The sequence below is a fragment of the Carya illinoinensis genome, chromosome 7 (genome assembly GCF_018687715.1).
Source record: "Carya illinoinensis cultivar Pawnee chromosome 7, C.illinoinensisPawnee_v1, whole genome shotgun sequence".
Classification (NCBI taxonomy): domain Eukaryota; kingdom Viridiplantae; phylum Streptophyta; class Magnoliopsida; order Fagales; family Juglandaceae; genus Carya; species Carya illinoinensis.
Window position 1 is genome coordinate 32,603,130 of NC_056758.1, and position 14,848 is coordinate 32,617,977.

A 14,848-nucleotide genomic window follows, 5' to 3' on the forward strand; every position below is an offset into this window, starting at 1 on the left:
TATAATTGATGATTGCTTGTAATTGTTTTTCAAATAATAAGATTAACTTTCCTGAATTTAGCTGCCCCATAGGGTTTTACATTTAAATAGTTCTTTAAAGAGTTTCCCTTCATAATCAATCATTGTGTCTTACAAAGTTGATTATTTTCTTTAAGTATTTGATTCGTTTAATATATAATCATATTATTGAGATCTAACCAATTTATTCAAAACAATTGATAAACAATTTCATAATTTTATAGGGATACATTGAAAATTTCAATAATATTATTTACAATGGTTCTTAACTATACGGAATTGTCAACAAATACCATTGACCTGGCAGCCTAGTGGCATCTCTGCTTATTTTGGGAGGGCTTCGGAGTTCAATCCACCATGGGTGCAGGTGTTAAATTGGCATTTCACTCATAGAAGGAAAAATAACCAGGATTAAAGGCAATCAATCATCCTCTCCTCTTTCGCTTCCCAGAATGTTAGATGCGCAATTGAAAAAAATAAAATAAAACAAAATAACTAAGGTTGGCTCAAGGATGGGACATGTCTACCTGTGACTGTTTGCAATCAATGAAAAGACTCATAAATAAGGCAGCATTGGGTACATCGATCTTGCTCGGTATGCCTTGTTCTAGTCCTTGGGAAATTTTGAAATCTCAGTGTAAAGGGAATCGCCAGCCAAGAGCTTCCACGGTGGAGACTGACACATCCAGAGGAGTTCGAGAGTTAAAAGGAAATAGATAGCTAGAGATGGGATACTTTGGGTATAGCACAAGGATGGCGCCCCGATTACTTGACTGAACCAAGCCTTCTTTCACATTATAAGAAATATGTGCTAATAAATATTGAAGTAAGACGTCGTATAGAAGATCAGCTTAGTCTAGATTCCTGCATACTGCAGAAAGTGAAAATCTTATTCACAATTTGTGCATCTCAGTGAGACCAGCACTTCTTACCATCGCATGAAGCTAAAAAGCAATACTAATCACGCAGCATATGTTCAAACCAAAGTGCTTAACATATTATTGTTTAGATTGATGTCATCCAAATAGAATGAATGCCCCTCCCCTTGACAAACAGTCTAGGAAAACCTGCATAAGTACCTAAGCATCAGCTCCTCTAACAACATCGAACTGAAACAAAGTAGGAGTTATCCCAGGTATTGTGTAGTAGTATTTATACACTTAAGACTGGGGCTGCATATAAACCAAGCCCCTCAAGACTGGAGTGAAGCTCGAATTTAACTGGTCTAGTTGCAAAATCTTTACAATCAAGCGATCCAAGCTCTCCCTCTTGAGTTGGAGTGTATGTTCAAGTTTGAATGCTACTGCTAAATATCAGGGTTCATTTATCCTGTATCCTAGCTTGGCATGGCTTGTGCACATTAATGGATTTGACAACTAGCTTACCTGACCACTCTCGTCTTCTACAAATCTACTTGGTAGTATTTTGACTGTACAATGAGTCACTAATGTGTGCAGTCGTGCTTAAAAACACGTTTCGTATTTTAAGTAATCTATTATAAGAAAAAACAGCTCAGAACTCCTCACAAAAAAGAAAGATATGATTTGACATTTTAATGAACCAAGATTTCACAAGCTGCTACACTGCCAACCAAGCCTAGTAGAAAGTATATCTAAGCTCGGTCATTTTTTAAGTCCAGTCAAGCCACATCATCGGAAACAGCTAAATACTTGGCAAAGCATGCCTTTACTTGGTCCATTCACATTCGGGTAAACATTTGACTGAAAATTTTATCAGTACAATATAATTGAGGCCCTAAATTCAAGCATACTTTCTTGTGAGAACTTTTCAATACGACAGAATTGGCATGTATCTTGCAAGCTTGCCTAGTGATATATTACAAATGATTTCCTTGGGATAAACAAATAGGAAATCACCTTCAAGAGTCAATGTGAGCATTCTGTAGTAAGAATCGAGCATTATGCATAAGAGCATTAGCCTCCTCATTTGATGCATCCAGCAACCGCAAGTCTTTAATTTCTTCCTGCCATTTCTCCATTTGTTCCTTATGTATCCTGCAGGTAAAAAATTTGAACGATTTATTTTATTATGTTTTCAGCTTTGAATTCTTAAGCTATATATATCACATTTGATAAACTCACGTAATCAGCCGCTCCTCAAATTCGTTAACCAGTTCCTTAAAGATTGTCTTCCCTGATTCCAGCAGCTCAGAAACCTATGCGAGAAGATGACAATGTAGAAACAGCTTGGCAAGAAAAAGATTAGTCGCCATGTGAGTTATGTTTTAGCTTTTAGTTAAGCGTAGTATCATCTCGAATGTGTGAGATTCACGGGCATTCTAAACTACTGTCGCATGTAGATCACTTGCATTAAACTGACAAACACATGGTATACAAAAATGTAATTAAGGAAATGAAGTATTGGACGTCTCTACCAGCTCGGTGAAGCGTTCAATCTTTTCGAGAATGTGATTGATATTAAGTTCCACCTCCTCAGATCCAGCAATGTCTGTCTGGAACACTTCCCTTTCTACAATCTCTGAATCTGCTCCATCTAATCCCTTCTCTTCCATCTAACGAATATGAAAAATCAGATGTAAGAGATCTTTTTTAATTTTGTAATTTTATTTTCCATAAATCTACTCTTGAGAAGAATTTAGAAACGAGCATACAGCTGGTTTCATGCGTTTCCTCGTAATTTCAGTTCCTTGAATTTCCATTTGAGCAATTTTAGGTTAAAGCTGCCAGGACCGGGAAAGTAGCGCTAAGAATATCATCATTCACAAACAATCTAGTGACACATATACATTGAAAGAGGGAACAAAGAAACATAAGTCAAAGTGCTTGGGGAAGCAAGATGGTAGCAGGAATTATGCTTGCCCTGAAACTATGTGTAGACACACACCATTAAGTTATGCAATGGCCGTTACAATTTGATTATATTAACAATGTGAATTGAGTGAAATACAAAAACGTCAATTAGGGAACTAAAAATCACCATAACTCTACAGTAGTTCCTCATAAGGATGACAACCAAAAAACACATAGAAGACGAGCTTTCTGACATTCAATTTAGGAAACTGGTGAATTAGAAGCAATATCGAGAGGAAATTTTGATTAAAAAGATGATGGACTTGCCGATGAGATATTGAGATGCATATCTTACTTAACGAAAAAATAAAAAAACAAATAAACTAGCTAATTAATCTGACCTAGAGGAATAAGATGATGATGATGAGTGATCGATCAAGAGAGTAATTCGCACTTATCGTTGTGTGAAATCAAATTAAACAGGCAAAGAGTGCTGATTCCCTTCGATATTTAGGAACTGATCTGGTAGACGCTTGGTTCTCTCCTATTGGATTGGTGGATTCTGATTGCTAAATGCTAGAGAGAGGGAGGTGACAGACGAGAAAGACGAGGCGAAAGCAAAAAGAGAATCTTCAATGTATACAACTGCCATTGCTTGCGGGGTTTTATATTTGCAAATGCAGTTTTCCCAAACTCGTGGAACTTTGGAAACTCGCGCCAATTCTGTAGCCACACCAATCCATAACAATCGTAGGGCCCATAATTCCCGATTGATTCATGTATATCTATCTTGAAATCGATATGGATTCATGTGCCATTACTTTTGCAGTTGGCGGGTGGGGCAAATTTAACCACCATTTATAGTGGCCCTGTTTTGGGCCTCGGTACGAAGCATCGTTGAAGCCCAACAACTGGAATTAAGAATCACAATTTAGAAGCCCAAGTAATCTTGCTTCAGATATGTTATCCCATTGGAATATTGGGTCAAGAATGCGGCTTAAGTCTCAGCCCGTGACTGATGCAGGTCTGCCGTATCGTAGACATGAGTAACGTTAAATGTACGAGTCTTAAATAGATAAATTTTACACAAATTTTATAAAAAAACTATATATATTTTGTCTATTTAAAATTTGTACAAATCATTCTTTGTAAATATTGGACTACTGGGGGCAATATACCTCTAATTTATATTTTTTTTCTTTTCGAGTTATAGCAAATTGCAGAGGATTCGAACGGATACGATGTATTACGTTAATGCAATACATAGTGGACGTTACAATGCAGCAACACCCACATCATGATGACAATTGACAAATATGTCTAGAGATGATGAATGTTTTACATCGAGGAAATGGCTCAACCAACACGTTTCCTTACGTGATTGGAGTTTTAGGGATATGAAAACCTCGACTTTTAAAAATACCAAACGTCATTTATACATATAAATAGAAATTGTAATGTGCCTCACTCTAGACCTAGGAGGATGGGGGGAGGGACAAATTAGCATGGCATCGTCGTTCGGGTTAAAACGTACACGTAAATATGATTAATATGGTTGAAAATGGAGAGGCATCGGGTTCACGAGGATGGTCACGGAGTGATCGAGTTGCGCATTTTGGCACGAACCGCGCGCGTCGTACCAGCTACCTGCCTCCTCCTTCCGTATCAAATCATCAAAAAGTGAAAGACTTTTAAAAAAGGGCAAAAAGAACGCGTTTGTGCTTAAAGATCCAGATATTAGGAGTGTATAGAAAATCGTGAAACCAACCTTCACCAAACCGACAGCTGAAACCAGCTAACATCGATAAAGAACTGATTGGCGGTCGATTGAAATGCATGTCGGCCAATTCGGTTTTGGTTATTCTATGCAAAAAATCATGGAACTGACCGATCGGTTCATTTTTTTTTCTTTTAATACATATATAGAAACGACATCATCTTATTTAAATGAGTGAAATAATGTCATTTTAAGACTTAAAAATTAAAAAGAAATATAATAGAATGGCACCGCCGTTTCAAAATGAATTAATAACCTCCCAATCCTTCTTCTTCTATCTCACGTCGTCTTTTTCTCCCATTACTATTTACAACTTTCTTCTTCTTCCATGGCAAAGAATGGCACGACATAAATGTCTTCTTTCTCAATTCCTCCTCTTTCATAGAAGATGCCGACAGTATAAATCGAAAACCATACCGACATATATCGAGACCTATATGGTCAATTTTCTCTCCCTAGATCCATAGTTTTCAGTCAATGGTGTTGGCTCATGGCAGATGTCGACAGTGTCTTAATTTGGCGTTGAAATTGACACTAAACCCATCGGTGTATAATCTTACCAGATATAAGTTGTGCAAGTCTTGAATATTTATTTTAAAAAATAGTAGAATCTATTATTAAATTAATTTATTAAATTTTATTTTATTTATTTTTATAAATAAAATTAAATAAAATAAAATTATAATAATGAGATGAATTCAAGTGAAAATAGATTCTCGATGGTCGTGTAGCACCAATCTTTCACAATTAAGGTGATGTCTCTGTCGTTATAGATATACCCGCACGTCTGATCGCGTGCCGTGCATCATTTGGATTAATCGACCATCATGTGATGGTCCCTCTTTGCGTAATTCTGTATGATACGTTTTTCCATCTTCATAACAGAAAATCAAGAGCTTTTTGTTGGAGTAACATTCGTTGAATCAAGCAGGGGATTTGATTCTTACAAAGAACTTATAAAAAATAAGCATTTGATTAGACGTTTCTCCAGGTTTGTGCGGTCTGTACGTGAAATGTATGTGGTGGGATAGAAATGATATGTGCAAATTTGCAATTGTGAACTTCGTAAATATTATATAAGTTTTTTTAAATAAGTAAATATAAAATTTATTTATTAAAAATTTGATATTTTAATAATAATTTTAACTTATTTTTAAAAAAATTATGAAACCGTTTATACATTTTATAATTATATCTAATATTAGTCGTATAAGGGTAATAGATTCTATTATAAAAACACTAAAACCACGACGACTGAATTGATTTTAACGTTACATGCCTATTTATACTACTAGTAAGGGCGCTACGTGCAAGGCACGTATGCCCTTGCACGTAGTGCCCGGTTGGAGGAATGAAGAAACCCCAACAGAAGATAAAATCTCTTCACAGGAATAGTCAATAGCAGTAACAGTTCATCCAAAAAAGTGTCAAAATTAAGTAAAATTTTCGAGATGGAAGAATACATTATCATTGCGATGCCTCATTAGCTTTTGCATAGGCTGACTGGTATGCATGGTTTCTCAATTCAGCCTCTACTCTTTCTTGCTTCTCTCTTGTGGCTTGCCTCTCTGCATCCTTCTGGGAACCAAGATCCCCAACACCTAGACCAGCAGATAAGAGCCTCTGCTTCAAGGACATCTAAATCCAGCTCCTCTTTCTTCTACAAGGATTTTATTTTTTTTAGGCTTTTCAAATTGAAGCATTTTTTGTGGAGTAGAGTTAATCTGATGAGATCTTCCCAAATGAGTTGAGATCTTCAAAGGGATCATTTGTGGAAGAACCCTCTATCTTCTTACGGACCTGGCAATAGGGAAATATATTCTTCATAAGCAAGGAAAATCTTGATTAAGAAATAAATCATTCAGGCATGAAAAGAAGCTTAAAATGGTTATATCATCCACCACTCATAAAAGAATTTTAGCGAATTACCTATAAATTCTAGGAAAGCCTATGTATAAATGTTTTAATAGTTCATTATACTTCTGCTTTGAAAGCTAAAACAACGAATGTCAAAGAACAAGGAAAAAAACGTTATACCAATTCCCTTTCAATAATCTAATATGCTCACTAACAACCACCCAAACAACAATAACGTTGCATATACATATGTGCATAAACAATGAAAAGCTCGTAATTTACCTGACAACAAAGAATGCTTGCATTGTAATTATTGATCTCCGTGTACAAGGATTTTTCATCTTGTCCTGCATTTTCATGTGTCTCTTGAGCATCAGATCACAAGCAGATTAGACAAAAAACAAAGGAAAAAAAAAATAGAGACAAGCTGAGAGAGAGAGAGAGAGAGAGAGAGGTGGTGAGAGAGAAACCCTAAGCAAAGATTCCATCAATGAAAATTCTGAAGCCTCTCAGCAAAGTTTCCGTTGAGCTGGCCGCCGTCGATCATGAAGAAGTGGTTTCCGTCGAACCTAGGAACACATTCGCAAGCCTGCCAAAACCAAAAGACAAAACAGAGATAAGCTATGAGAGAGAGAGAGAGAGAGAGACCCTAGGTGAAGAATCGGAAGCCTCTAAGCAGAGTTTCCTTCGAGCTGGCTGCTGCCAACCGCGGAGAGGTGGTTTCCGTCGAGCCCTAGGAATACATTCGGAAGCCTCCTAGACGACTCTGTCTATTTGCCCAGGATCACCGTCCCCTGAGCCACGAAGCTGTAGATTCACGACTACTTCCCCTTTGAATCGGTCACCTCAACCCTAACCGTAGGAAAGAGAAATGAAAACACAAAAAAAGAGAAGAGATTCTCAGAGGGAGATGAACTTGATGAATGGCTTGCTAGTTGCTTTGCTCTTTTGCTTTAGATTGGCCTCCACCCATCAACTAACAAATACATCTCTTCACCCTGACAACGTCACACCACCACACTGTAGAATAGAGATATTTTAGAAGGCAACCCAACGAGAAGTAAGCTCGGTCTTCAAAGAACCAGATAAACGATGCTGATGAACGAAGAAGAGGAGAAACCGAGCTTTACACGATTCGAATCCAAAACAACCATAACGAGCTTGTTGTGTGGGTGATGCGGAGGAGCAATTCGAAACATACAGAGATTTTTCTGTGAGAGAAGTGAGAATAGAGAAGAGCAGAAGTGGAAGTATAGTTTCCAGATTTCAATCGGTGAGAGCAAGCGGTGATTTTGGAATTACGTGATTTAACAGATGGAGCTCACCAAGCAGATCTTCAATAACTTGCATGCTTTAGTGAGGACGCATCCACCGAGCGGTTTAAAAGCAGAGCAAAAACGTACACATTCAGCTGGATACGATGGAAATTTGGAAAATAAAGCAGAGACAGAATTGGCATAAAAGAGTTATACTACAGCTGCTTGATTATTGTCGCATAGTAATATAAAGATATATATATATACAAGAAACAAATTCTAGATTTAGAGGCTGGTGCGGCTGCCCTACAGAGAAGAAGAAAAGGCGTGCGGCAGAGGCTTACCTCAGGAAAAACAGAGGTACCGTGGGGAAAGTGACGCGACGGAGCTGGGCTACCTGAGGCGATGGCCTTCGTTCGAGAGCTTATGAAGATGGCAAAGAACTCTGTTGAAGGAGGAGGATCCTCTTACTCCGATTTGAATGCCTTGATTGAAGATCTGAGATCCCAAGCCATTGCTGGTGAAGCTACCGAGGATGGAAAGAAAGAAAAGAAACGCACGCTGGAGGGCATATAAGAGCATGGGTCTTCTTCATTTTTCCTCTTGGAATTCATTTTCGGGACGAAGAGAAAGATCCGAAGACTGAAAGAAGAGAGAAGACGAACAGACATAAGGAAAGGAGTTTGGTTTTGGAGAGTTAAACGAAAGAGAATATGCAGAATAGAAGACGTAAAGGTGAATTTAAGAAATTAAGAAGAAGAACTGACATACATCCCAACAATTTACACGGCGTTAAATAAAACAATAAAAATAGACGGAAAAACAAGAAAACAAGAATTACTGTTAACTAACCGTTAGATAGGCACTTTTTATAATAGAGAGATTTGTAGAATTTGATTTATAATGAAAATATTAAATTCAATTATGTCATATTAATTGCATCAATAATATTAGTTGAGGGTACACGATGATCTATCCTCTATATAAACTTACAGAAATAACTTTCTTTTTCAAATATTATGGGGGCAAAAAACTCGTTCGAACTCACACAATCATTTTATATATGTACACCAACTTTTTTTTAATTATTCTCTCTCCCTCTCTCTCTCTCTCTCTGTGTATATATATAATATGCATAGATATGATCAATCCCGACATGTCATATAACATGTATATAATCAATTCAATTCCAAAAACTAACCGTAGTGTAAGTCAAGGACAGAGATGTTATGATCTGGAGGTCTGATGAAGCCAGAGCTAGTTTCTTCAAGTTTGAGTAATGCTATATATCATAGTCTCATCTTATTTTTATCCTACTAAATAAGATGTGGTACATTTATTTTATTTTTATCCTATTAAATAAGATGTGGCACATTTATCATCATTAAATAATAAAGAAGTATGTAATAAATGATCATTCAATTATGATAAATCCAACACATTATATTTAATGGAATGAAAGTGGAATAATAGCATGGTATATAGAATTTTCTTATTTAATAGCATATGGTACAATGAAAACTAAATGTTACCCGCAACACTCATTTTTCCTGTAGTTATAAGTCTTTTTTTTTAATATTTGCATAATCTAATGCCGCATATTCTTAGACTTTATTTGTCAAATTATTATTATTATTTTTTGTTTTAAATTTACATAATTTAACGAGGATGCTCTAAAATCTAGAACCTTAAAAGATTGTGAGCGAATAAGAGATAAAAATATATATATATATATATATATAAGGCAGGTAACGCAGCATTCGTTGTTGTGCTTTTAAATCTTTCAAATAATATTAAAATTCAGTCAATATTTAGACATATTTTCCGTTTTTAGATTCTAGAATTCCAACCTATCGTTACTCTGTCCTTGTAACGCAGCTTACTTCTTTATTTAAGGAAGCACCGCCCGCGAGGGGAGGGCATGCCACACATACATTCCCCACTAGCCTTCTCTTTTGATTTCCCATTCTCTCCCACCTTCCATCTCATGCTGCTATACTTCATCAAGGACATGATTACTGATTTCAGTTCTTAGCTAGTTATATACATAAACAGCACTCATCGATCGTTACGAAAAATAAAAGAAGTTCAAAAACTTTGTTCAGGGCCGCCTAACCAGTTCAGAATGTCGGGGAAGAGAGTTTTCAACTACCAAATTCTGAAATTTTTTTTTGTTATCGTACTTTTAGTACTGCAGGGAAATTGTGGCCTTGCAGGTTCTAGTTTTGTCAGAACAGAAGGAACCCATTTCGTTCTGAACGGCAAATCCTTGTACTTGAACGGCTTCAATGCATACTGGATGATGTACATGGCATCTGACCCTTCGACCCGGGCCAAGGTCTCTACTGCTTTCCAACAAGCTTCCAAGAATGGGATGAATGTGGCAAGAACTTGGGCTTTCAGTGATGGTGGTTTCAGGTCTCTCCAGTCTTCTCCTGGTTTGTATAATGAGGATGTGTTCAGGGTATGTACGTATATTAATGGTTATTTTACAGGCCCCCTTTTTTTCTCTGTTTTCCTTATTAATTTGCTCCGGTTCCTCGTTTTGATCAATGGTAGATTGAAAAACGAAAACATGAACCTAGTAATATTTCCTGGTTTAATGTCTGAACTGCAATGCTCAGGGATTGGACTTTGTAATCTCAGAAGCCAGAAGATATGGAGTGTATCTAATACTGAGTTTGGTGAATAACTTTGAAGATTTTGGGGGAAGAAAGCAATACGTAGAGTGGGCAAGGGAGCGAGGTCAGCATTTGAACAACGATGATGACTTTTATACACACCCTGTCGTCAAAGGATATTACAGAGATCATGTCAAGGTACCGATGGACAATATCAGTGTCCCCGATCCATCCTCTGTTTTCTTGTAGTTTAGGGCTTTTCCTTGGTTTTCACGAACTCTTGAATCGCCTTTTTTTCTTCACATACACACATTCGAGTTCTTGATCTTGAGAGTCATGATGATCATGATATTATCATGCATCTTAGAAAAAAAATATTGGCAACAAGTGAGTTTATTTATGAGCCGAAACAAGTGAACTGAGACTATTATTATATGCGAAAAATGGGTAGAAATAGCTTGTCACTGAGACTATACACCTTCTTCTGTAAAAACATTTTGAGAACTACTGTTTATTGACAACAAAACGTACAAGATAGTAAACTAGGTAGGTTTGGACGTTCTTTTTCAACGTTTTTTTTTCCTTGGCAGCGGTAGGTAGGTTGGACGTTCGAACTCATGAAGTGAATATTTCTTAAAACTATCAGACTTTTATGCATGAGGTGGTTCAAAGATGCAGTGAAGCTCGCAAACTATCACTAGTACGGCCCCTAGGCTATATATTATAAATTTATATGTGACTTGCTCTTATATTTGTGGGGTCCATCTTCGATAGTTCTAACTTCCACGCCCTTCTTTTTTTTGTTGTTTTCATGATCTATTAATTGGTAGACTTCTAAATGGTGATATATTGGTAGAGCATGGATACAAATATTAATGTATTAGGGGCTGAGCCGTTAGAGGGCTAGCTAGGTCATTAAAAAGTTTGTCTAGCTAAAGCCTCCAACTAATAAAGAATCAAAGACTAGCTGCTTATTATAAAAGAAATGCTTTAATTATAAAGGTATTTTATAAAAATAAATCTATCTCGATATAATATTATAGATTTTAAAATTATTTTTATGGTAAAGTAAATCTAACATATCATATAAAATCATATCAATTTGTTAATTTACTTTTAAAAATTACCAATTCTTTTTCTATTAATAATGATAAAGAAAAGAATTAGTAATTAATCACTTCAATTAATTATCTTAAATTGCTTGCTATTTTGTTTTAGTCATGAGATGCAAAAAGGAAAGAGTAAAACATTTATTGTGTAATTTAAGGGAAAAGAAAAAATAAATAAATAGATTAGCCACATTTTCTTATAATTTGTGATCTGACCTCTCAAATCTTTTATATATCTGTACACTAAAAATTTCTCTTTGTATTAATATTGATGCATGCGATCATTGTGACTTGAGAAATAGATTGGTTATGTTATCTAATGAAAATAATATTTTATTTATTGGTTATTTGAGTATATATGTTCTTCTGGAACGTATCCTGATCATCTTTTAAATAGAGTTTTCAAATGACTGATCTACCTTATAATTAGATTATATCTTCCAGAGTTGATTATAGATATTGTAGAACATTCACTTTATCTATAATTAACTCTGACTCACCAATTGGGGCGAAAAAAGGTTTAAAATTTACTCATTTGTTCTTGAAATGGTGATTACATTGGAATCATGCAGATGGTGCTCACGAGGAAAAACTCCATTACCGGGATGTTGTATAAAGACGACCCTTTCATTTTTGCATGGGAATTAATGAATGAACCTCGTTGCCAAACTGACCCGTCTGGCAGATTTATTCAGGTCTCTCTCTGATCTCTCTGCAAGAAAATGTTGCCTACTTTGTGGCTTTGATATATAACGACTAAAAGCCAATCTGCATATATCATTTTGTTTTTTATGGTCATCTGAATGTAATGTTCTTCAGGAATGGGTGACAGAAATGACAGCATATGTAAAGTCCATTGATGAGAATCATTTACTAGAAATAGGGCTGGAAGGATTTTATGGGAAAACAGCAAAGCAGATGTACAATCCTGGGAACCAGCTTGTTGGGACTGATTTCATTTCCAACAATCAGTTACCCCAAGTTGATTTTGCCACCATTCATCTCTACCCTGAGCAATGGTATTTATGTTTTCCAAAACCTCCCTGCATACATGATGAAAACACAAAAATCACTTGCACTTTAGAATAATAATGAAGACTATCGACGATGGCAGGTTAGCGGGTTCAAACGATGAGGTCCAAGCTGCTTTTGTGGATAAATGGATTGAAGCGCACATTGCAGACTCAAAATCAGTACTGAATAAACCACTCATTCTGGGTGAGTTTGGAAAGTCTTCAAAGCTCCCTGGTTACAGCCTAGAAAAAAGGGACCATTATTTTAGTAAGCTGTATAACGCCATCTACACCAACGCTAGGAGTGGAGGCCCATTTTTGGGTGGGATTTTCTGGCAACTTATGGCCCAAGGAATGGATAATTTTAGAGATGGGTACGAGGTTGTATTGGAGGAAAGCCCTTCAACAGCCAGGGTGATCGCTCTACAGTCTCGCATTCTCTCAACTCTCCCATGAAAGTACATCTTTTGTCAATCCTGTTAAGTGTACTCGCTAATATAAACAAAATAATGTCGAAAAGTAAGAACTCGATTAAGATGACCCAACTTCTTGAGCACACTTGAACAATAATTGTTACAAATCACTCATCTCTTTCCTAAAAACCTTCAATAAATGTCACAAATCACTCCTACTAACACAATATTACTGACAATTCGAAGAAATTTTGGATGTTTCATCACTTTACGAGGATAGGGTTCTCGATTCTGGACTGTAGAGGCTACCCTTTTGTCTAGAATTCACGTTGCAACATTCTTGGGTTCTCTTTTTTTTTTTCGTCTTTTTTTCTTGTTCACGTGGATGTTTGATTTTCTGGTAAGTGGAGTTGAGTCTTTCCGGGCGTTGCCAGCTTACACAAATCTAATATATTAGCATTGTTATACTGAAATCATTTATCTATTCTGAGGCTGTTACATAGATGTCCAAGTTTAGGCCTTGCATCCATCCACGACGCGAACTCCATCTCCGCTGCTGAAGTACCTGAAGGTAATTAGAAAAAAATATCACCTACAGGATGGATACAAAAGAACTCGATATATGGAAGAGCACAATAAGAAAAGTAAAACATTGCGTTTAAAAGCTTGAAGATCATGCATGCAGTAGAAACATACCAAATCCAAACAAAAACGAACAAGCTAATGAGAACCTGGAAACTAGCAGCACATGAAAGTTCAACCGCCTCTGTACCACACCAGAAAAACAAATTTGGCATCCAACTGAGAAATCCAAAAATATCCATGAGAATAAAACCCCCACCCAAACAGAGTACCTTAATACACACAGGATGGAGAAATAAATCTGAAAATGCTCTTCAAAGTCAGATCCCATCGATAGAAAAAAGGGGATGAAAAAAAAAAAAAAAACCCATAAGAAATAACAAATTTGGCATGCAACCGACACTACAAGAAATCGGGCCTTTTCCATCGATTTATTTTTGTTGAAAATAAAATCGCTGCAATAGCATATTAAAAGCATTTGAGGATGCTGCATACTTTTAAAACAGTAATTTTCTTTTATGACTATTTGCAGCAATTTTTTGCTTATTACAACGAAAATTATTGCTGCAAAAAAAAAAAAAAACCTGTTCATTATTGAATATTGCAGCGCTTTTTAGTGTTATTGCAATGATTTTTTCCGTTCGAGTTAAGAAAATGATTTTGCAGCGTTGTATTGTTCACTACTACAACTCGTGGTCGCGCCAAACACCTTATTTCACTTTTATATTTCCCCCCAAGTTTTTTTTCCCTCACGTTTGCTCACTCCGGCCGATTTGCAACAGTTCTGCTTCACTTCCCTTTCGTTCCCATCAAGCTTTGTCGTAGCTCAATCCACCCCAACGAAAACCTAGTTCCCTTGCGTTCTCGAGTGGCTTGAGCTCCTCCACCTCTAGCCACTTTCCAACAATTTCATTCCATTTTCAGCGCTATTTTCGTTTAGATTTTTCAAAAAAGATTTTGAAATCTCCCAATCGTAAACCCTAGTGTGCACACGTCCTTCCATTTTATTTGGTTGTGGTCTCCGTTTGGGAAGTTGAATGACTACGTTTCCACCTTCGCTGGAATAGACGATTCTGTGCCTCCATTTCTAATCCGAAGTGCCTAGTCTTCTGTTTTCCCAACTTCATCAAACGAGACTCCAGGTATCTTCTATTTCTTGTGAATTTATGAAACCCCTTTACGAGTAGGTTGCATTACAAACGTTGTCGTTTTTCAGATGTACACTTGTATTTTTTGCAACATGATGTGAAACTGATGTGCATGTGTGTGTGTTTGAGGTATACTAGTTGTGTAGCTGCCTCTTGTGTTTGGAGGAAAGGTTGTGTGATTAGATAATTAATAGCATTAAGCAAATAGAACTTCTGTAATTCTGAACTAGAAGCAACGATTTTAACAACACTACCCATTTAGCTTTTTGGAACAATTTTTATT

At 36.5% G+C, this 14,848-nt stretch overlaps 2 protein-coding genes across 4 annotated transcripts; one reads left to right on the forward strand and one right to left on the reverse strand.

Moving 5' to 3' along the window:
• Positions 1–219: 219 nt before the first annotated feature.
• Positions 220–3,599, reverse strand: LOC122314819. 3 transcript variants are annotated; one of them, XM_043130429.1, is made up of 6 exons: positions 3,191–3,599; positions 2,651–2,719; positions 2,414–2,551; positions 2,121–2,194; positions 1,896–2,033; positions 220–889 (listed from the first exon to the last, which is right to left on the reverse strand). In XM_043130429.1, exons 2-5 carry the CDS (start codon positions 2,696–2,698, stop codon positions 1,898–1,900), a joined length of 396 nt encoding a protein of 131 aa, XP_042986363.1. In that variant the 5' UTR covers positions 2,699–2,719; positions 3,191–3,599; the 3' UTR covers positions 220–889; positions 1,896–1,897. The 3 variants fall into 3 exon arrangements, with proteins under 3 accessions (XP_042986363.1, XP_042986364.1, XP_042986365.1); XM_043130430.1 differs by lacking the exon at positions 220–889 and having other exon boundaries at positions 1,686–2,033; positions 2,651–2,769; positions 3,191–3,597; XM_043130431.1 differs by lacking the exons at positions 220–889; positions 2,651–2,719 and having other exon boundaries at positions 1,686–2,033; positions 3,191–3,594.
• A 5,988-nt stretch (positions 3,600–9,587) lies between these two features.
• Positions 9,588–12,967, forward strand: LOC122315254 (mannan endo-1,4-beta-mannosidase 4-like). Its single transcript, XM_043131071.1, has 5 exons — positions 9,588–10,143; positions 10,304–10,498; positions 11,982–12,104; positions 12,229–12,428; positions 12,524–12,967. The coding sequence occupies exons 1-5, from the start codon at positions 9,805–9,807 to the stop codon at positions 12,876–12,878; spliced, it is 1,212 nt and encodes a 403-aa protein (XP_042987005.1). The 5' UTR covers positions 9,588–9,804; the 3' UTR covers positions 12,879–12,967.
• Positions 12,968–14,848: the final 1,881 nt, after the last annotated feature.

Excerpts from the sequence above, each read along its gene's own strand:
- LOC122314819 (XM_043130429.1), bottom strand. The coding sequence starts at position 2,698 with ATGGAAATTCAAGGAACTGAAATTACGAGGAAACGCATGAAACCAGCT. Across the intron at positions 2,552-2,650 it reads GGAAACGCATGAAACCAGCT|ATGGAAGAGAAGGGATTAGA; the intron begins GTATGCTCGTTT and ends CATATTCGTTAG. Across the intron at positions 2,034-2,120 it reads TTTGAGGAGCGGCTGATTAC|GATACATAAGGAACAAATGG; the intron begins GTGAGTTTATCA and ends TTTTACCTGCAG.
- LOC122315254 (XM_043131071.1), top strand. The coding sequence starts at position 9,805 with ATGTCGGGGAAGAGAGTTTTCAACTACCAAATTCTGAAATTTTTTTTT. Across the intron at positions 10,144-10,303 it reads ATAATGAGGATGTGTTCAGG|GGATTGGACTTTGTAATCTC; the intron begins GTATGTACGTAT and ends TGCAATGCTCAG. Across the intron at positions 10,499-11,981 it reads ATTACAGAGATCATGTCAAG|ATGGTGCTCACGAGGAAAAA; the intron begins GTACCGATGGAC and ends GGAATCATGCAG.